The sequence below is a fragment of the Micropterus salmoides genome, unplaced genomic scaffold (assembly GCF_014851395.1).
Source record: "Micropterus salmoides isolate LMB-PRFRI ecotype aquatic unplaced genomic scaffold, ASM1485139v1 Ms_hic_scaffold_11, whole genome shotgun sequence".
NCBI lineage: Eukaryota > Metazoa > Chordata > Actinopteri > Centrarchiformes > Centrarchidae > Micropterus > Micropterus salmoides.
The window spans coordinates 14,379,628-14,399,526 of NW_024040152.1; the positions used below are offsets into that span (position 1 = coordinate 14,379,628).

The following is a 19,899-nucleotide window of genomic DNA, read 5'->3' on the forward strand; positions in this document are numbered from 1 at the left end:
TTTATTTTGCATCCAAAACTACTTTAAAAGAAGCTGTAGTAACAATACTAGGCCAATATGAAATGCAGTGTACAAACATCTTTCATCTTTCATCCACACCTTTCACAACATCCTCAGGAAGGACTGATGAAGTGCTAAGAATATCCACCAGATGTGATGTCACTAAAGGGACAATCAGATTTGTCCTATTGGAAGATACTTTACATTATGTTGACACACTTATTCAAGGTGACTTTTAATGACACACAACCTACATACCAACTCACAGGCATGCCCTGTGCAGTATATATTTCAAGAGATGGTTCCTACAGATAAAGCTATCAATCAAGATCACATCAACATGAGGAGTTTTTATTGTATAAATAAAGGAAGGCAGACTTTAGGTATCTAGAGAACGCTGATAGAAAATTTAAATAGACAGAGTGCATTATTATAACAAAAAATGAAACCTGCATTATAGTAAAGTTTGCTTTGAGCAGATTTACATGTCCTCAAATTTGCAAACCAGCAGTGATTTGGTCTTGCAACGTGAAGGCTGTACTCACTGATCCGTGTCCGTTTGAAGGAGATTCCTCCAGCCGGACCCGGTGAGAACACACACAGCCCTGAGCCTTCAGCAGCGTCCGTAAATCACACTCTCACAGCTCCTCCTTTCTTTCTCCTTTTCATTTCTCTCTTTATATATTTAATTCTTTTCATTTTTACAGTGCAGTGAGGAATGCTCGCTCTACAGGGTGGCTGGTGTTCACTGGAGCGACTCAACTCCCATGTCTCACACTCATCCCATGTGTCTCATATTAGCTACACTCACCAAGAGAGGGAGGGACGGGCCGATGGAAAGAATGGGGGGGGGTCAGAAAGAGAGGGGGGAGGGGGAGGATAGTGAAGAATTTGATATGCTTTGTGCATGAGTGACTTGTATAAAACAAAGACAGGGGCAAATAGTCTGAATGTATGTGAGAGGGTGGAAAAGTAGTGCAAGCAAGAATACTCAAGAGACTAGCAAAAAAAGATTATAATTTATTTCCAGATTTTTTTGCCTTCATTTGCATCTTGTTTCACAAGGTAAATTGAAAATAAAAAATAAAAATAAAAACCAACTGCCATACCATGAAAATGTAAAAAAATAATACAAATAATATGTACTGTATATATAATTATATCATTATCAACAAACAGACAACATTAATCATAATAACAATACTATTGATCATAAACATAACATAACACTAAATTGCTGGTCTCATGCATATAGAACACCCCTCAGATACAAAAGAGGGGGTAATTACTAAAAATAGAACCAAAAGTTCCACCAGTTCAGAATAAGCGCCTAGCTACATGCAATGACATAAAAGAGACTCATGTACACATTCCTTCTGCAATCAAGTATTTTACACATACTGTACTTCACTATTGTCGTCCCCATCTAATATACTGTACAGAGCACGATACAAAACATTATGCAGGGAAGTGCTAGAGTCTGGACCTTCAACGTGGTGCAGTTAGCAGGGACTGTGTGCAACATTTTCACGCCCCTCCTTCCTCTTTTGTTAATCCTTCAAAATCTCCTTGTTTTCTTCAGTGAATTCCCTGTCCATTAGTCCAGCTTTTGTTTTGAGTCTGTGTTCCTTCATTGTTTTCAGTGCTTTTGTTTTGCTTATAATTTTGCACACATTCTCCCTCGGGTTTTCTCCATGTTGCTCTTTGTCGTGCCCCTCCCTCACAGGGTCTTGTCACTTTCTTTCTTCAGGTGACTGGAAGTACAAAGGAGAAAACATGTTAGAGTTCAAGGTTGTTTTGGGATACATTTTAAAAGCTTTATTTGAATCCATAGGTGGAAGTTTACAGGATTCAAATATAGCACAGAGGTTGTGCAAATTTTTCAACACTTACAGCTGAGATGCATCAGAATCTTGCCAGCTTTTTTCTTTGGTAGGCCAGCCAATTGTAACCCACTAATGGACAGTTTGTGAACATGCCCATGGCTGCCAAATGTAAGCTGTGATGGACATTTTTCACTATTTTCTAACATTTCATTATACATTATCAATTAATCAGATGAATCGACAATGAACATAATTGTAAGTTCAACCTTACAGAACATTGAATCTCACACTGCATTAACAGAGGTGGTTAGACTGGATTCACACACACACACACACACACACACACACACACACACACACACACACACACACACACACACACACACACACACACACACACACACACACACACACAGCCTCCGTACCTGTAGTACTCGTCCTGGGTGAGGGAGTGGTGGTGATGGTGATGGATCCACTGTTGTTCGAGGGCCAGTCTCTGGATCTGCAGCTCTGCGCTCTGGGCCTGCTGCATGGCCTGGAGCTGATGGGCTGCTGACATGGGACCAGTGAGGGAGGACGGCTGGGGCAGGTCACGGAAAGGAGCACCTGTAAACGATACAGGAAGGAACACAAAAGAAAAACAAAAAAAGAAAGGAGGGGAAAGGGCACCAACGTCAATCATCACCATCGTACTCAAAAAGCCTCTTCATAAACTTTCAGCACTGTGGAGTTTTTAGAGAAAAAAACTGAACAAGTACATGGACGCGGAGCCTTCTCCTCACCGAACAGCTGTTGGCGGAGCACCTCGCTGTCAGTGAGGGGGTGAGCCAGGATGGGGGTGCCTAATGTGGCTCCTGGGTAAGGGAGGCGTGCCAAAGGAGACCCCGACGCCAACGGGTCCATCAGGGGGTGAACCCCGCCCGTCGCTGGATGCCAGTGATGTAATAGGAAATACAGGATATATTCAATAAGAGTCAACGCATTGAATTCAAAACAGAGAACACAGCATGAAAGGCATTTATGTTCAATTTTAACTGATGGTGGATTCTTGGTAACACATAAACAGCCAAGACAGTTGAATAAAGTCAGAGAAATCTGCAAAGTGGCCAAGAAACGCAGTGTGTGAACAGCAATAATGTTTTTACAATTGTATTCAATTTAGAACAAACTAAAATGAACCAAATAAGCATGCAAACATTGGTAAGTGGGAAAAAAGTGTCCTGTGATCCACTGTACTTTGGAAAAATGTTCGTGTGCCACGTGTATAAACACCTTGCTTTGTGCCTACTATGCAGATTTAAACTTTATATATGAATTCTTTCAAAAAGACAACATGCTTCTTTTGTATGTCACACCTTTTCTACTGATTTGTGTTAACAATCTGAGATCTGAGTAAATTAACATCTCTTTAAGAACAAGTGAACTTGAACAAATGGTTCTGTCTCAGAGAAAACTATGGTCCAACATCCCTTGAAATCAAATAAAATGTGTCTTCAAAGCTGAACTACACTAATAAAACATCATTTACAGTGCAGTTAAAGCATAAGGCTGGCGTTGTCCTTTGTTTTTCTTACTGTTCACAATTCCCTCGAAAAGACCAAAACAAACAGTGTGTTAGTCCATCTCTCAAAACTTTCCAACTTTCCTGCCCTGTCCGTTGGAAACAACCCCAAACCCATTTCTTCCTAAAAAAAAAAAACGAGTCACAAATATAAAGTTTTATGTTTTTCAAATATTAAGCTTGATTTATTTTATTTTATTTTTTTACAGCTAGTCACTGTAATTTTTAGGAAATGTTACTGTTAATTAACCATTGTCAATTAGTGCATTTGTTTGTGTCTATTTTCAGTAAATGGATAAAGACACATTTGGTGTGTCTATCCCACATATGCTGCAGCATGGTGTATGTGGGATTGACTCAAAATAAACTACAGCGCCCAGGTTCATCGTAAAGAAGGAACATGTCATCAAGGGCAACGGTGTGGCTCTTAGATTTGTTTTTGTTTTTTGGTCAACAACGAAGGTCTAAGGTCTATTGAGTATTGCTAGCCTTATCCTTCACTTTTTTAGTACACAAATCTTACATGCATTTGACTACAAAATGTTTTCAGAGTAACATATCTGTGTAATCTCAAGGCTGTTGATACTGACAATGACAGCATTGTTAGTAACAGTGGGTACCTGTGTCTTGCTGGTGCAGGTGAAGATGTGAGTGGATGTGTGAATGCTGGTGATGATGAGGTGTCACGTTTAACATCTGAAGACGCCCCAGATTCTCTCCTCCACCTCCTCCACCTGTTCCTCCTCCACTTCCACCTCCTCCTCCTCCGCCTCCACCACTTCCTCCCCTTTCTCTCTCCCTTTCTCTTTCTCGCTCTCTGTCCCCAAAGGCCGGCAAAGTTGCTCTGTCTCTCTCCCTCTCCCGTTCTCTTTCCCCACTCCTGTCTCGCTCATAAGAGGCAGGAGAGCGAGTGGGAGTAGGGTAGGTCTCAGGGGGGAGCGGCTGGGGCAGGGGCTGGTGGCAGATGTGAGGACAGGGAGCTGGGAAAAGAAGAATGGGGGACTGGGTGATGAAGTGAGGCTGCGTTGGAGGTCGGCGGAGCAGGTGGAGGGGGAGCTGGCGGAGGAGCAGCAGGGCCTGGGGCTGGGGCTGGGGGGGCAGCAGCCGGTGGTGCAGATGATGGGTGAGAAGGTAGAGAGGGTGGAAGAAGAGATGAAGGGGGTGGATTGGACAGGGACTGAGGGGCAGGAGGGTTGGGAGGTCTAGTTACTGGAGCCAGAGTCGGGTTCTGAAGGTGCGGGGGGCCAGCGGGAGCTGGGGGAGGAGGAGTGCCATAGATTGACACCTCATTACCTCCCGCGACACCTCCTCCAAGGAGCAAGGAGTGCGCATGCGCATGGGCATTGGCATGAGCATGGTGAGATTGAGAGTGAGCAAGGGCAAGAGCTGCAGGATCAGGTATGGACCCTGGTGGATAAACCCGCTCATCACTCTTAAATTCAAATCCTGGCTTCATTCGATCTCGATGTGCAGACATTGCATGGGGAAAGCCAACGCCTCCTAACCCTGCACCTCCAATACCTCCAGGTATTGGGCCTCCTGCCATCCCAGCGTGGCCTCCAACACCTGGACCCCCTTCAAGGCTGCCACCATACAAAAAGCCCAAGATGGCTGCAGCTGTAGCTGCATCAGTAGGCAGGTGATGCGGGTGGCCTAAAGCATGATTCTGGAACTGAGGAAGGAAGAATGAGGGGTGGACATGGGGGTGGCCATGGTGAACTTGTGGGTGGTGTGCCTGGGCACGACTTACTGCCCCGAGTGGAGACATAGCATGAGGGCGGGCATACTCGCTCAGGGTTCTCAGCGCTGGGGTGTCAGGGCCCAGATACGGACCTCCTAAACTTATTCCCAGGGCTCCCTGAGGGCCAACCACTGCTGATGCCCCACCCATGGATGGCAGGAGGAGGGAGTGTGGGATAGAGTGAGCAAGGGTGGGGTGGAGATGGTGTGCGGGAGGAAGGTGAGCATGCGGGTGTGAGGGATGATGCTGGGGGTGAGGGGGAGGGTGGGAGACAGAGTTGCACGTGGAGGAGGACGAAGAGGATGAAGGGTCAAGGATAATAGAAGATGAGGAGGGGAAGAATAGAGAGGAGCCCTGGCGACCCCCTCCAGCAGCGTTGACATCCTTCTGCTGCTGCAGAGAAAACAGTAAAAGACAGTCAATCACATCTGCCCTGATCTGCTTTGCTCCCCTTCCATTAAGGTGATCAATTTAATCTACACCAAATCCATCAAATGTGGTCACCTGTAGATGTCGATCCAGCTCCCTCTCACGCTCACGCTCCCTCTCTCGTTCCCTCTCTTTTTCTCTTAGGTCTCTGGCCCGCTGCTCGACCTCCCTGCGTGCCCTTTCAATCACCTCATTCCTCTTCTTCCACAGTTTAGAGCCATCCAACGGGACAAAGAGGACATCACTGCGGGCACAAGAATTCCCGCTGCCACGATCAAGGACCTTGTGAAACCTAGACACGAGTGACAGCAGTGTAGTACATCATTACTACAACCATCAGAATTCAGAAATACCATCGTAACAGTTACCATTACTGTTAATTACATCTGATCGCATGAAGAGGGACTGAGCAGAGTGACACATTGACAATCTCAAATAGGATAATGATGTAATTTTGACTTTACCGTGCAGATTGGCTGGCGTGGATGGGAATGTCCACAGGTTTGGGTTCAGGAGAGGGGCTTCTCAACACTGGTGGTGGGCTTTCACTCTCTTCCCTGTCTTCTATTGGTTCCTCTTTGATAACAGGTGTGGGAGGTGGGCCTGAATCAGAATGTCCATCTCCACCAGGGAGAGAAGAACTAGAGGCAGGGGTTGAAATGCTGTTGTTGTTGTTGTTGGCTGAGTTGCCAAGAGGTGGAGGTCCTTTTGAGACATTTTGAGGCGAAAGTGATTGCGAGTTGGTATTGCTGCTATTGGGTGCGCTACTGTTGTTATTGCTGTTGGCCATGTTACTGCCGTTGTTCCCATTGGAGTGGTACGTTCCACTGAATGGAGGGTGGCTGTTCAAAGTGCCATGGAAAGGGGAGGGGCGACATCCAGGTGAACAGCTAGATGATACACCCGGCCCAGGAAGTGGCATGTTGGGCCCAGAGGAGGAGCCGGGGGGAAAAGATGGGAAGCCTCCCATCTGATTTGTGGATGGGCTGGGTAATGGAGATAGCGGGGTTGGAGGAGTCTGGGCAGAAGACTGGTAGTGCGGAGGACGTACATTGGGTGCCATACCTGATGGGGGTGGCTGGGTGTGGGAGGTTTGAGATGGGGGTTGAGGAGCCTGGGGAGGAGGAGGGGGATAAGGAGCATTCGGAGGATGTCCATGGTGGCTGGAAGAGGAGGAAGGAGAGAGTGCAGGAGGTTGATTTGGGACTCCACGATTTTGGTACAGAGCAGGCTCTCGCAGGTTTGAGTCTCTCTCTCTGTCTCTGGGGGCCGGACTGGTAATGGGGGTGAGGTGGGTGGGGGTGATGGGTTCCTCCAGGCCCTGAATATTCTCGTCCCAGGTTTGGAGTTACCCCAGGGGGGGCTAAGGTACTCTCGATTTGTGCCAGTTGAAGGAGGCGCCCCAGCAGGAAACTCTTTTAATGCTGTGGGAGGATACTCTCTGTGAAAGTGGTCTGCTCCAGAGGAGGGGGTTTGTGCCTGGTCCATGGGAGGAGGGAAGTCTCGGTTGGATGAGTTTGGGGGATGTGGGTGGGGGTGTGGGGGCAGGGAGGAATGGGAAGGGTGACTGGGATTGTTTTGGGGTGATGCAGGTGGGTCTCGGTTTAGCATAGGGGTGACAGGTAGCCCGCTGGTTGAACTTGGGGGGTTTCCCTGGGGGATGGAATTGTTGTTTGGGTTACTGTTGCCTACAACCTCTCTTGTCTGGCCCCCAAACTCACCCCATCTGCCTCCATCTTTGTCTCTGGGATGACCCCCTCCAGTTCCATTGGGGCCAAAGTCTCTACTCTGGTTTTGGTTTGGCAGAGGAAACTCCCTCCCTGCATCCCGCTCCCTATCCCTCTCTCGCTCTCTGTCTCTGAAAGCTGGACCAAAGTCTCTTCTTTCAGGACCCAAGTTAGGTCCATCTCTCCCAGAACCTTGGAACTCCCGGTTCTGACCCACTGACAGACTTCCAAACTCCCTGCCTTGGATGCTGTTGGACCCCCCCATCCCACCACAAGTACTATTACTATTACCCCCGCTACTATTGTTGCTGCTGTTACCAATGGGAGCAGAGAACTCTCTGTTGATCTCCCTCCCCCCACACTCCCCCCTCACTCCCCTCTCCCTCTCTCCTGCAGCCCCCCTCTCTCTGTCCCCTGCCCCTCCAGCGTACCTGGGAAGGTACTCCCTGTGGGGGTGGGGGTGAGGATGGGGGAGGTAAGAGGGGTGGGAGGAGGAGTGGCGAGAGGATGGAGGGTTGTAAACAGAGGGAAGTTGCTGCTGCTGCACCGGGGGCTGGTGCTGTGGTTGATGTGCGTGGTGATTGCCAGGGTAACGGGTGTAGCCCCAGCTCCCCTGGCAAGCAGTTGCTGTGCCACCCTGCCAACTGGTGGAGCTGTAGTGGTGAGGGTGGGTGGAGGGTTGGGCCTGGGACTGTGGTTGGGGGACAGTCTGTGGCAACAGAGAAGGAGGAGTGGACTGAGCCTTGTCCAGGAGTTTGTCTGCCTTTTCTATTTTGTCTCTTTCTGTCTTAATCTCAGCAGGCAGGTTTTGTCCCCCAAGCTCCAAGGGCTTCAGGGCAGGTGGAGGCGGAAGCGGAGGGGGCAAAGAGTGGGGAATATTGGGGCTGTTATGTGTAAAATCTCCTCCTGAGACAGTTGTCTTGGTCACACACTGAGTGCTGGCTTTGGAATTTATTCTGTTGCCACTAAGTGCACCGTCAACGCCCGTGGGTCCACCATACTCAACTTTGCACATCAACTTGGAGTCCAGGGAGAAATAGGACTTCCTCCCAGTATTGCTGTCGTTTGATGAATCCCCTGCTCCACGGAGAGAGGGAGGCAGACCAGAGGAAGAGCATGGAGCGGAAGGGGGCTTAAGAGATGGACAGTCTTCAATTCGTGCATCCACATCTCGCTTTTCTCCATCTCCACAGGACTCCTCCCCTCTCCCATCTCGTAGCGCTCTCCTCTCCTCTCCTGCCACCTTCGCCACTCCTCCCTCCTTGCCTTTCTCCCGTTCCCTCTCTCCTTGCTTTGGTGAGTCTGGGCCATCAGAATCAGAGTCCAGGCTACCCAAAGGTGAAGCGGAGAGACTTGGGGATGAGGAACGATTGTCCTGGTCTATATCCCGCCCGCTGCTCAGACTACTGCTGCTATTGGCCAGGCTCCCTACAACTGAACTCCTACTGCCCTGGGATTGGCCATCTTCGTTGTCACTCTCACGGGATTGGCTGGCAGCTGAGGTTGGAGGTGGGACAGTGGAAGGAGCAGAGTTGTCAGTTGAGTGTGTTGATGTTGGAGGGTTTGGGGCAGAGGCCGAATCCTGACAAGAAAAGATCATTTGTGAAGCGGGAATTATTAGCTGTCTATATATTTGTAGAAGCAAAGAATATAACCCTTAATAGCTTAGACAGTGCCTTTTATAAGATTTAGCTGAATCAAAGCTTTATAATTAGTCTTTATATAACAGGTTGATAAAATGTAGCACAAACCTGAACTTTCTGCCTCTTTGGAGGAGATACAAGTTCCTCCCCCTCACTCTCTGATGAATCATGGCCTTGTGATCTGCGACTGAAGCGATTTCCAGCCAATTCCTCACCAGCACCTCTTTGCTAAAACAACACAAGACTTTTAATTCTTCAGTGACGCCTTTGAATCCTTAACAGGCCTATGACTGTTTTTAGAACAAAGCCATACTTGCATGCACAAAACATCCATGTCAAACATGAAACATCAAAGATTTCAAAGTGCTAAGCTGTAAAACACACTATTGAACAATACTGACACTGCAAGGGTACGTCTGTGGCAATCATACTGATGACTCATGCACAGACAGCACACAAACACAAAATCCAACACACAGAGACAGTTTTTTTTTTATTCTTCATGACTTCCGTACTTGCATGCACACACATAAAAGATAAAAGAGGTAGGCTCTAACCGTCTGCCTATCATTGCGCTCAGGGCGAGTGGGGCTGGTGTGCGGTCGTCTACCCCTTCTCTCCTCACTCGCCCCCCGCCGTCGCCCACTGCGCATGGGCATCTGCAAAACCCAAAGTCCAGCAAATGAGGAATGGACAGGAGTGGACCATTAGTTAGAGGAATCAGGAGAGACACACACACACACACACACACACACACACACACACTCACAGAAATAAGGAGATGTGTTGAAGTGTAATTAAAATAGTTAATATAAGCTGAAAAAACATCATTCAATTCAAGGTGGAATGTAGCAAGGGCAACAACAAGTGGAGAATAAAAAGGGGAGGGAGGTGGAAAGAAGAATTGGGCATAATAGAGAGTAGGCAGAAGGACAGAGAAGAGGGCGAGATTGTAAGCAGAGGAAAGAATAAAATACCAAAGTGCAATCTCACAACCACATAAATAATACATTATTATTACATCTTAGTCATTCCAGTTATTTTGAAATACTACCCCACATGAACTAATTATGATGTAGCTATATACTCCCAAATATAGGCAGGTACATCATTGTGAAAAATAGATGTAGGCCTTGTTCATACCGATTCTTTGTGTGTCCGTGTTTTCATTATTTCTTCTTTAAAACGTCCATTTTACAACACAAGCCATTGTAGGGACTGAACTGGTGTTGCTGTTTGCTTACTGACCGGGCTGTGTGTTACACCATGAGAGCTACCAAAACCTGTAAAGAAGCATAAACAAAGAAGGCATTACTGGTATTCAGTCTTTATCTGCATGGAAATCCTATAGAGAACTCAGTGTTTTCCAGGAGAACATCAGTTCAGGTAAGGATGCAGTAATAAACGATATTGTTTGCTGTCGGGGCCCAGTGAGGAATTCAAGAATTTGTGACATTATGAAAACATCTGAGTTTCGAACTGCAAAAGTCCTGTTACAATATTTAAATTCCCAGCATGCTTCACACTGTAATGGCACAACAGCTTTTCACTCTCTGTTTCCTCTCTGCCTGTCTTCACCACAGCAGCAAAAACCCACAGGCAGAATAGGTTAACCCACTCACATTAACAGAACGCATTGATTTGGGTATAGTATAATTGGATGTTATAACTCTGAAACAACAGATAACAGGAGCAGAGCCAAAAAGGTGCCGATTGGTAGACTGCATTTTGGATGTCAGTCTGCAGGAGACTCAGCAAACATCTTGGGAATATGGGGCCACACCCCCCTCCTTCCACCTTCACCACAACAGCCCAAACCCACAGCCACTTGTGGTTAACCCACATGACCCGGTTATGGCCAGCAGAATCACATGCTTATTTATCCAGCCAGCCAGCCATTAGGGAAACGTACAAGCTCCTTCATACATTTGGGTGTGCCTGACAACATAGGTGGACTACTTTGCAAGGGCTCATCTAATCCATTCATTCATGGACCACTACAATGAAAAAATGGCTCATGGATATTGAATGAGGATATAAATAGTGCTCACCACTGGATGAAAAAAAAGATATATTTGGCTTAACAGTTAGCAGAGCTAATGGTACTCTGCTATGCAGCCAATAAATAGCTACAGTAGCCACACATTGATTTTGTGTGTTTCATTCAAAGTAGACAAGCTCCTGTACATCCTGCTCCACTACACATGGCTATGCATTAATTATTAGTGCATCCTGCAGTGACTGAATCAGTCTTGAGAGTAAAATGTTAACTGTCACAATCACTGTTCACACTTCATATGCATAAAAGATGGAACATGTATTCATAGGCAATGCAGTGTATCTACAGCCACCTTAATGAACATACACATGACTAAGTTCTTCACACAGGAGTGGAAAACATTCAGTCCTGTACACACAATGCATCTCAGTTACAGGTGGCAGCTTTTGGCCTGTCTGTGGTCCACTGGCAAGTCCTTGGCTGTGGTCAGTAAACAACTAGGACGCAAACACAGCACTAACATACACCAACATTAACGTCACGAGTCCCTCTGCACGTTTACGCACAAACACACACGCACACTGCACATGCATTATCAACAAATTGACCGCTGCATGTGATGCAAAGCAGCAGCATGCAGTTCCTCTGCTTACATCACCAGCGAGCGGGCACTGCAACGACTCTTTCTTCTTTCTTCCTGCGAATGTTATTGATACACATGCAGAGGAGACCGGCCAAAGCTGCTGTACAAGCCTGCCCCAGACTACCTCCGGCGGAACACAGTCCACCTACGACGGGTCGAGTCGTGTTCGGCAGCACATACATGTTCACAATCAGAATGGATGCCTGTGCAGCGCTGTTTCCACACGCTGCACATCTTATATAAAAAAAATGATATGGAATGGCGAATCATGGCATTTCACACCGGCTCTCCCTTCCCCTTCCTCGCTGGAATGTGAGTGCGCGTCGTGCACTCTTATTAGCATTAATTCACTGGGACGTAATTCAGCCATAACGCAGGAGTATGATAATAATTAAAGCACAAAGGAAAAAAATGGGAGGGAGAGCACAAACGTGGCCAGCAGGAATAGCTCCAAATACAGAGTATAAGCATCCATTTTTTCCTTCTCCTTACCTATAATATCCAGCGATGCGTGCTCTCACTCTCACTCTCCCTTTCCTTTCTCTCCCTCTGTTTTGTCGTTTTATGTTGCACGTTGACACGCACACCTCAGAGCCCAGGCGTCTGTCAACAGAGGCTTGTGCTGGCTCATATTGCAACGGGCTCCGGTAATAACAATAATGCAGAAGAAACCTCTTTCTATTCGTTGCAGGAAAAAAAACAGGGGTGCCAACTGAAGACTACAAATTGATGCGTACCCTCGCCTCTTCCCCACCCCCTTTCGCCCCCTTTTTCTTTTTTTGCCCCCTCCTCTCCCACCCTACCTACTCCCCCCTCTTCCTCTAAGACGACTTGCACTTTCTTTTTCTTTTTTTTTCTTTTTTTTACCCCTCTCCGGTCTTACAGTCACAATTTTTAGCCGAGGGGTGAGCCAGAGAGAGGGATGCACGTCGGGTGAGAGAAAAGGGAGAGAGAAGAGGGCGTGATTTGCATGAGGAGAGAGAGGGGCAGGCCAGAGGAGGAGGAGGAGGAGGAGGAGGAGAAGGAGGGAGTAGTGAGGCAGGGAGAAGGAGGAAGAGAGGCGCAGAGAGAGGGCCAAAACTCTGAAGAGGGAGGGGATCGAGAGGGAGGGTCTCTCTCTGTGTCTCTGTTGCCTAGTCCCTCCAGAGTCACCTTTACTGTATGGACATGATCTGCTTCAGACTGAATAACTGTGTGGCTTTATCTCGCGATGAACCCCGAAGAGGAAGAAAAAGTCCAATAGGCCTTTGTTCAAAAGAGGACATACGTGTGCCTTATTGTGCAAGCATTTTAATGACAGTGACAGCGACTTGACAAAGAAAGCTCCAACTCGTGGCATAAATCAAACAATTAACAAATGAGTAATTAAACCGTGCTCTAGCCTATGTTATGCCATGAGTCTGTCCAGCAACTGTCTATCTGGGAAAAGCTTGCAGCGGTGTGTCCAGTCAAGCGGCTCTGCAGACCTCCTCCTCCACCCCTCTCCGCTGCTGTCGGTCTCCCCCTCTCTCCCCTTCACGCAGCCCCCTGTCCCGTCTCCTATTGTGTGGTAACTATGGAAACCAGGCCGGAGACTGTGCCTGGTGCGCCTGCGCGGCTGTAGCCTTCCGTCATCATCATCACCAGAAGCCCAGCACGCGCTTGCGCTCCCTCTGCTGCTCGGCTTGCGCAATGACGGCTCGTGCAAGCTGATAATTGATCTGCAGTCGCACGACGTTACAAAGTGTGAGCTCGAGGTTGCCCTATTATTATTTTAAATATGCTATGTTGCAACAATACATATTATTGATCCCCGAGGAAATCTTTGGTACAGATTCTCGCAAGGCATAAAAGGAATATAAGTAATAGTAAAAGTTGGTAAGTAGAGAATTACAAGAAGATATACTTTATTTAATCCCCAGAGGGGAAACTCCATGTTTTCACTCTGTTATTATGTTAGTATACACACAGGTCTGAAAGACACACACATGCACAAACACGACCCACAGCAACCACGGAGAGATGTCAGAGTGAGGGGGCTGACAGTCAGTCCCGAGCAATTGGGGGTTCAGGAGCTTGCTCAAGGCCTCCTTCGGCAGTGGCCAGGAGGTGAACTGGCACCTATCCAGCTACCAGTCCACGCTCCACAACTCTGGTCCGAGCTGGATTCGAACCGGCAATTCGACCGGTGTTGCATGTAATACAGATTTCTCTTGGTACATATTTTTGCATGTGCAGAAGTAAGAGAGGTGGCCATGAATTATTGCTTTAGTTCCTTTAGCTGGCATCATGCAAGAACTATGAAAGCAAATTCTTGCAGATGAGTCAGAGGATTCCTCCTAAGTTCCTGCAGGATTTGCTGAATTCCTGTTGAATTGCTTCAAAAATTCCTGAAGGACTCCGTCATGATCCTTTAAAGATCCTGCAGAAAAATTATTCCCAAAACCCTGTATACGTGAGATAATATTCTTGTAGATTTTAACCAGCAAGAATGACCATAAATTATTTTCTGTAGGATTCCTGTACGATCTTTTTTCGTAAGCGATGTCAAACACCTGCTGTGACATCAATATTTAATGAGGCCGTAAGTGCAACATGCTTGATTGTTTCTACTTTCTAGAAAGCACTGCAGACAAAGTCATATTTGATTCAGTGAAGCAAGAGAACAAATGGCAGAGCCTCCTCTTTAAACAAATACACAGAGAGCTTTGGTTTGAGTTAACAGGTATCCATTTCTTTATTAAGCTTAACCTCAGACAGACAAAAAACAGATACAATTGTTTGGCAAGCTGCGGAGGGTTCACATCAAAAATTACATTAGAACTGGAGGAAGAGGAAACAACAGGACACACAAGATCAAAACACATCTGCAGTGAGTCAAAAGGAGACAGTCAGAGGGATCAGGAAAGAGAAAGAAACTAACAACTGCATCAGGGCAAGTGCTCATCTTGCTGAGAGGTGAAACACTGATTTTCCCCCCTCCAGGCTTTGCTCAGGATTTGCTCCAACTGGCTGGAGTCAATTAAGTCAATCATTTGCAGAGGAGTCAGGTCAATATACTGTAGCTACGGTGCATTATCTGTGCATTTTAGTTATTTGAAAAGGAATTAGTCTTAATGCTTTTAAGTGTGTTTGGAGCTTTGCTAAAACAGGTGTTATTATGTCATTACTATGCATCCGTCAGGGAAATACAACATGATTTGTTTGTATGCGTGCTTTCTTGTGTGCCACTGCTAATGGCCTGGTACTCAAAGGGCACTAGGGTTGCGAAAGTTGTGCCCAGCGAAGCGGGCCTGGTCACCCAACTCTTCCTCAATCCTGAGAGGGAGAGGAGGTGAGGAAGAGGATAGAGAGAAATGCAGAGCAGACGGATGAATGTGTAAGAGGACAACATATGAAACAAAGAAGGAAAGAAGAAGAGAAATATAAAACCGGCATTAAGTGCTTTAAGTGGTAAAGATTTTCTACACATATACAAATCAAGCTATGATTACCAACCTCATGAGCTGATTGTATTTGGCCAGACGTTCTGATCGACAGGGAGCTCCAGTCTTGATCTGAAGGGAGACACAAATACCACAGATCACAGAGAGTAAATAACACTTGGTATTTGGACAGCAAATAACAGTTATTTTCACAGCGATCTTTCGATTTTGGATAAATCACTTCTTTATCACAGTCTGGCAAAATGGCAAAATGGCAACTACTCCTAAAGTTGTATGTTAAGATTTCTTGGACTGTACTGTTGCTGCAGTTTTGCATCGTCTCATGACACAAATGAAGAATTCTATAAGCAACTAAAATGGGAAATGGAGTATGTGTGGGAATGTGCGTTACCTGTCCAGTGCAGAGACCAACCACCAGGTCAGCTATAAAGGTATCCTCTGTTTCTCCTGAGCGGTGGCTCACCATCACACCCCAGCCGTTCTCCTGGGCCAGCTTACACCTGAGAGGCAGTGGCGGTATAAATATGATGCTTGCTCTCACATGGCAGGCATGTACACGGACATGTGTGCCTATACCCATGCAACAAATACACTCAGAATCAACTCACGCCTTGATGGCCTCTGTGACAGAGCCAATCTGGTTGACTTTAAGCAGCAGGCAGTTGCAGGCCTTGTCCTCCACGGCTCGTTGTATCCTGCGTGGGTTAGTGACCGTTAGATCGTCTCCAACCACCTGCACAATTTATACAACAAAGTTACAGACAGATTGATAGTAGCAAGTCTACTTAGCCCAGTGAGTATTAATGTTTGTTGCTGCCTGACGTACGTAAATCCATAAACCAAAAATATTAAAGGGGAATTCCACAGATTTTACACATGACAATCACCATATTTGCCAGGCAAGGAGAGTCAATAAAATCTGCTATGAAATTTCATTACCGACATTGCAGAATCCAGCATTTTGCAGCCATGACGGCAACTAAAAATCAGAATATTTCAACCTCTGCAGCATCAATGTTGACCATTTTCATAAACAGTAGTGCGAAGTGTAATACTCAATTGCTGGAGTACCCCTTTAAGGACCTACTGAACTAATTCACTCCCAGATTACAAGGACAAAGTCTGATATCTTACCTGGATGCCCACTGAGGCTGTGAACTGCGACCAAGCAGGCCAGTCGTCCTGGTCAAAAGGATCTTCAATAGACACCACTGAAGGAAAGAGAGATGGGTAGGATTATTGTTTTGCATACGTCTAATATTATGACCTTTTTTTCCATGACTCACCTAAAAGTCAATAGGAGTAGAGCACCAGTGAAATTGCCAATTAAAGGTTCTAATGGGAGTAATGTCTAAAAATTCACTCACAGATGCACACAGGCACTTTGCACACACACGCAGGAAGCACACCATTGACAGACTAAAGAGCCACACCAGAGTAGGTCCCTGCTTGCCAAATGCGTGCTGTAGGGCATAATTAAAACCTCTTTAACGGGCCTGAGTGTCAGGAGGAGAGATCGGGATGTGGAGACCTAAAGCTCTTTTGTTCTGTTAGTTTCTCTAAGAGGCAATGAAGAAATATGGCAATTGTAGAATTATCCATCTTTGCTTATGTCTGCTTTTGCTTTAATTTGCTTTACTTACTATATTACTGTTGCTCATGCCTGTCCTTGCTTGTAACTGTAATTTGTGCTGTTTTTATTGCCGCCCGTGTGTGTTCTGCTTCTACTGTAACTGACATGCCATACAGCATAATGATTATTGTTTTTAACTTGTTTCTTGATTTTAGATTGACTTTAGTCTGCCAGCATCACACCTGGCTAAATTTACAGATGGAAGTTAAAACAGCTTTTAACACTGACACACATCTCTCAATGAGTCTATGCCTTGAGGCTCAGTGAATACAGTTCCCTTATTTTAAAGGTCCACAATGAATGGGAGTCGTCCACATGTTCTCTATTTAGCTGTAACAGCTGTAAGCGAAAAATTATTTTTTACCCATTTCTGGGCTAAACTCTGACTCACACACATCAGAATACACACCTGGGTAGTTGTTAATGAAGCCCTGGTAGATGCTGGCCAACTCCTCAGCACTGATATTACGGGCAGCATTGGGTGGAGACTTAAAGTCCAGGTCGTACTTGCCCTCGATAAAAAACTCTGAAGCAGCAACATCCATCCCTATCACCACTTTGTCTGTGAAGCCCGCTTTCTCTATGGCTGTCTTTATCAACTCCAGGGCTGCAGGAGAGAAACAGAAAGATGAAAAGTGGCATCACAGGAATACAAAGGACGGGGAAAGGAATGTTTACATGTGGTTGTGCTTACCTTCACTGTTCTCTTGTATATTAGGGGCAAACCCTCCCTCGTCTCCCACATTTGTTGCATCCTGGCCATATTTCTCCTTGATGACACCTCTCAGTGTCTGGTAGAGCTCCGCACCCACACGCAGAGCATCACGGAAAGATTCCGCCCCGACAGGAAGTACCATGAACTCCTGCATAGCCAGCCTGTTACCAGCATGGGAGCCCCCATTGATCACATTAAAAGCCTGAGTGAGGGACAGATATGGGAGATGAGATTGTTTTGGGGCTCTTGTGTTTGTCATTCTCTGCACAATACAAAAATATAGAAGACTCACAGGAACTGGGAGGACCAACTCTCCATTTCCTGCCAGATCAGCAATGTGACGGTACAGGGGGACACCTTTCTCTGCTGCGCCAGCTTTACATATGGCCAGTGATACTCCAAGAATAGAATTGGCCCCAAACTTAGCTGGGAGAAACATAGGCAGTCACACAACACATGGGCGCAGTCAGTAACCACTGGGGCAGAAACATGTCATTACACATATGCCATCAACATACACGAGATGAGGCTTACATTTGTTGTCAGTGCCGTCCATTTCAATCATGATGTTGTCTAGTTTCTCCTGCTCCAACACACTGATTCCCTGAAAGAAGAACAAAATGTCTATCATACAATAGTTCTTCATTTTTCACCATGTTGTTTAGCCATGTCTGCTTAAAATTATTCATATTCTGCACTGCCACTCACCGACTGGATGAGCGCAGGTCCAAGGGTGTCATTAATGTGACCAACAGCCTTGGTAACACCTTAGACAGCAAGACAGAGAGAGAGAGACACACAAGAAAAAGCTCAGCGCAAAAGCAGAGAGGGGACATGAAAGAGACACAGACAATACATCTCGTTCAGTGTTCACCTTTGCCCTTGTAGCGAGTCTTGTCCCCATCCCGGAGCTCCAGAGCCTCGTAGATGCCGGTGGATGCCCCGCTAGGTACAGCAGCCCTGAACAGACCTAGAATAGAGAGGGGATTGGCGGGTGATGAGAGAGGTCCATGTGTAGGGGTGAAAGGTTGAAGCGGTGGCAATGGCAAGAGGATTGGAAAAGGGTAGTTAAGCTTGTGTGAATACACACTTGTGATTTTTCAAGGTTCAGATTAGACAAGGTATACTGTCAAGCCCATTATCAGGCAAAAACACAAATACAGTATGTGAATGATGCTTTTTAATGTTTTTTCTTGTTAACCTTTGCCAGTGTGCAGATCTACTTCCACAGTAGGGTTTCCCCTGGAGTCCAGGATCTCCCTGGCAACAATATTCAGTATGGACATCCTATAAAAAAAACAAGAAACATTACCTTTATTTAACCATTTGTACTGCACATTACAACCCAGCACTCATATACAAAATCTTAAGGACTCCATTTCATTTTCCTTAAAAAAAAACATAAAAAAAAAAAGATAGATGCGTATGAAATTTCAAATGCTACATTTATGCTACACTAGCTACAAGGACTTCACACTCTTCCTGATAATAGTGACGCAGCCTTAGGGATGGAAAGGTGTGGAAAAGATGCTTCCTAGGATGATTGCTGGCACACACACACACACACACACACACACAACCACATTTTCAAAGAGGAGACATATATCAAAAGCTAATAATGCATACCTATTTATTAATCTACTGTCAACCTGTTCCGAACCACAAGCCAGTTCAATTTTCTCTGCTGTTTCAGTGAGAGAAAGAAGACCAATGGAGAGATGAGATGGTGAGTAAGTAAACACAGCGCAGAAGGAAATGAGAAGAGGGAAGGGGGATGGAGTACGTTTTAGAGGGATGGAGGGAATGAAGAAATAGATCAATCTTTTTAAACGTTACCTGCAGCGTGTTTGAAGCCTTGTGGAGAAAGTGAGCGTATGTGGGCGAATGAGAGGGAGACAGAGGGATTGGGGAGGTGGGAGGAGAAGGGGTGAAAACATGACACATAGGGGGAGGGGGAGCATGTGAGTCATTGGAAGATGCAGAGAGGAGGGGAGGGAACGAACGAAACTGGGAAAGGAGAAAAAAATAGGGTGTAAGGAGGGAGAGAGTTGAATAGCAGAGGTTGCACACATTTCTTTTGTTTTAGTAAAGATGCAGGGAAATAACTCGAGGAAAAAGGTCAAAGATGTGTTTTGCACCGTGACTTTACGTTTAACATCATCTTCCTGACTCCCAACAAATCCTGTCATTTGTTTGGTACTGCTCGCCCAGCATACACCTGCTCATCTGCAGCAGCATTCATGACATGTGTGCAGCTACTGTCCCAGCACACTGCTAACATGATAATTGTTGTTGTGGTTGCTGCCAAATCCCGGCAGTGCTGTTATCCTGCAAAGAATGTCATAACTGGCTGAAAAGTAAGGAATTGCTAGAAAAATGGAAATAACATCTGTACACTTCAGATGTGGATGACAGGCAGAAAATGTCAAAGAAACAATGAGGAGGACACATCTAAGCAAAGACAGATGCACCAAAAGAGCTGCCTTGTCGGAACCTTAGAGATCTAATGATGGGGATTAAAGGGGACAAGGAGACAGGTAGACAGGTGACAAGAGCA

The 19,899-nt window shown here is 46.1% G+C and overlaps 2 protein-coding genes across 3 annotated transcripts; both read right to left on the reverse strand.

Annotated features, from left to right (window-relative positions):
- Positions 1-999: 999 nt before the first annotated feature.
- On the reverse strand, positions 1,000-12,336 carry atn1 (atrophin 1). Its single transcript, XM_038711113.1, is given in 13 exon segments — positions 1,000-1,754; positions 2,252-2,432; positions 2,609-2,752; positions 4,008-4,324; positions 4,326-5,521; positions 5,633-5,849; positions 6,022-6,827; positions 6,829-6,918; positions 6,920-8,866; positions 9,036-9,155; positions 9,485-9,586; positions 10,071-10,210; positions 12,062-12,336. Coding segments are annotated over 12 exon segments (5,181 nt in total). The 5' UTR covers positions 10,098-10,210; positions 12,062-12,336; the 3' UTR covers positions 1,000-1,720.
- Positions 12,337-14,266: 1,930 nt separating this feature from the next.
- On the reverse strand, positions 14,267-19,308 carry LOC119897422 (gamma-enolase-like). 2 transcript variants are annotated; one of them, XM_038711115.1, is made up of 14 exons: positions 19,179-19,260; positions 18,969-19,026; positions 18,544-18,629; positions 18,217-18,312; positions 18,051-18,109; positions 17,877-17,946; positions 17,635-17,768; positions 17,322-17,544; positions 17,037-17,234; positions 16,129-16,205; positions 15,603-15,727; positions 15,386-15,494; positions 15,047-15,105; positions 14,267-14,866 (listed from the first exon to the last, which is right to left on the reverse strand). In XM_038711115.1, exons 3-14 carry the CDS (start codon positions 18,626-18,628, stop codon positions 14,797-14,799), a joined length of 1,305 nt encoding a protein of 434 aa, XP_038567043.1. In that variant the 5' UTR covers position 18,629; positions 18,969-19,026; positions 19,179-19,260; the 3' UTR covers positions 14,267-14,796. The 2 variants fall into 2 exon arrangements, with proteins under 2 accessions (XP_038567043.1, XP_038567042.1); XM_038711114.1 differs by lacking the exon at positions 18,969-19,026 and having other exon boundaries at positions 19,179-19,308.
- Between the last annotated feature and the right edge of the window lie 591 nt (positions 19,309-19,899).

Excerpts from the sequence above, each read along its gene's own strand:
- LOC119897422 (XM_038711114.1), bottom strand. The coding sequence starts at position 19,303 with ATGCTCCCCCTCCCCCTATGTGTCATGTTTTCACCCCTTCTCCTCCCA. Across the intron at positions 17,545-17,634 it reads AGTTGGTCCTCCCAGTTCCT|GCTTTTAATGTGATCAATGG; the intron begins GTGAGTCTTCTA and ends TCCCTCACTCAG. Across the intron at positions 14,867-15,046 it reads AAATACAATCAGCTCATGAG|GATTGAGGAAGAGTTGGGTG; the intron begins GTTGGTAATCAT and ends TCTCCCTCTCAG.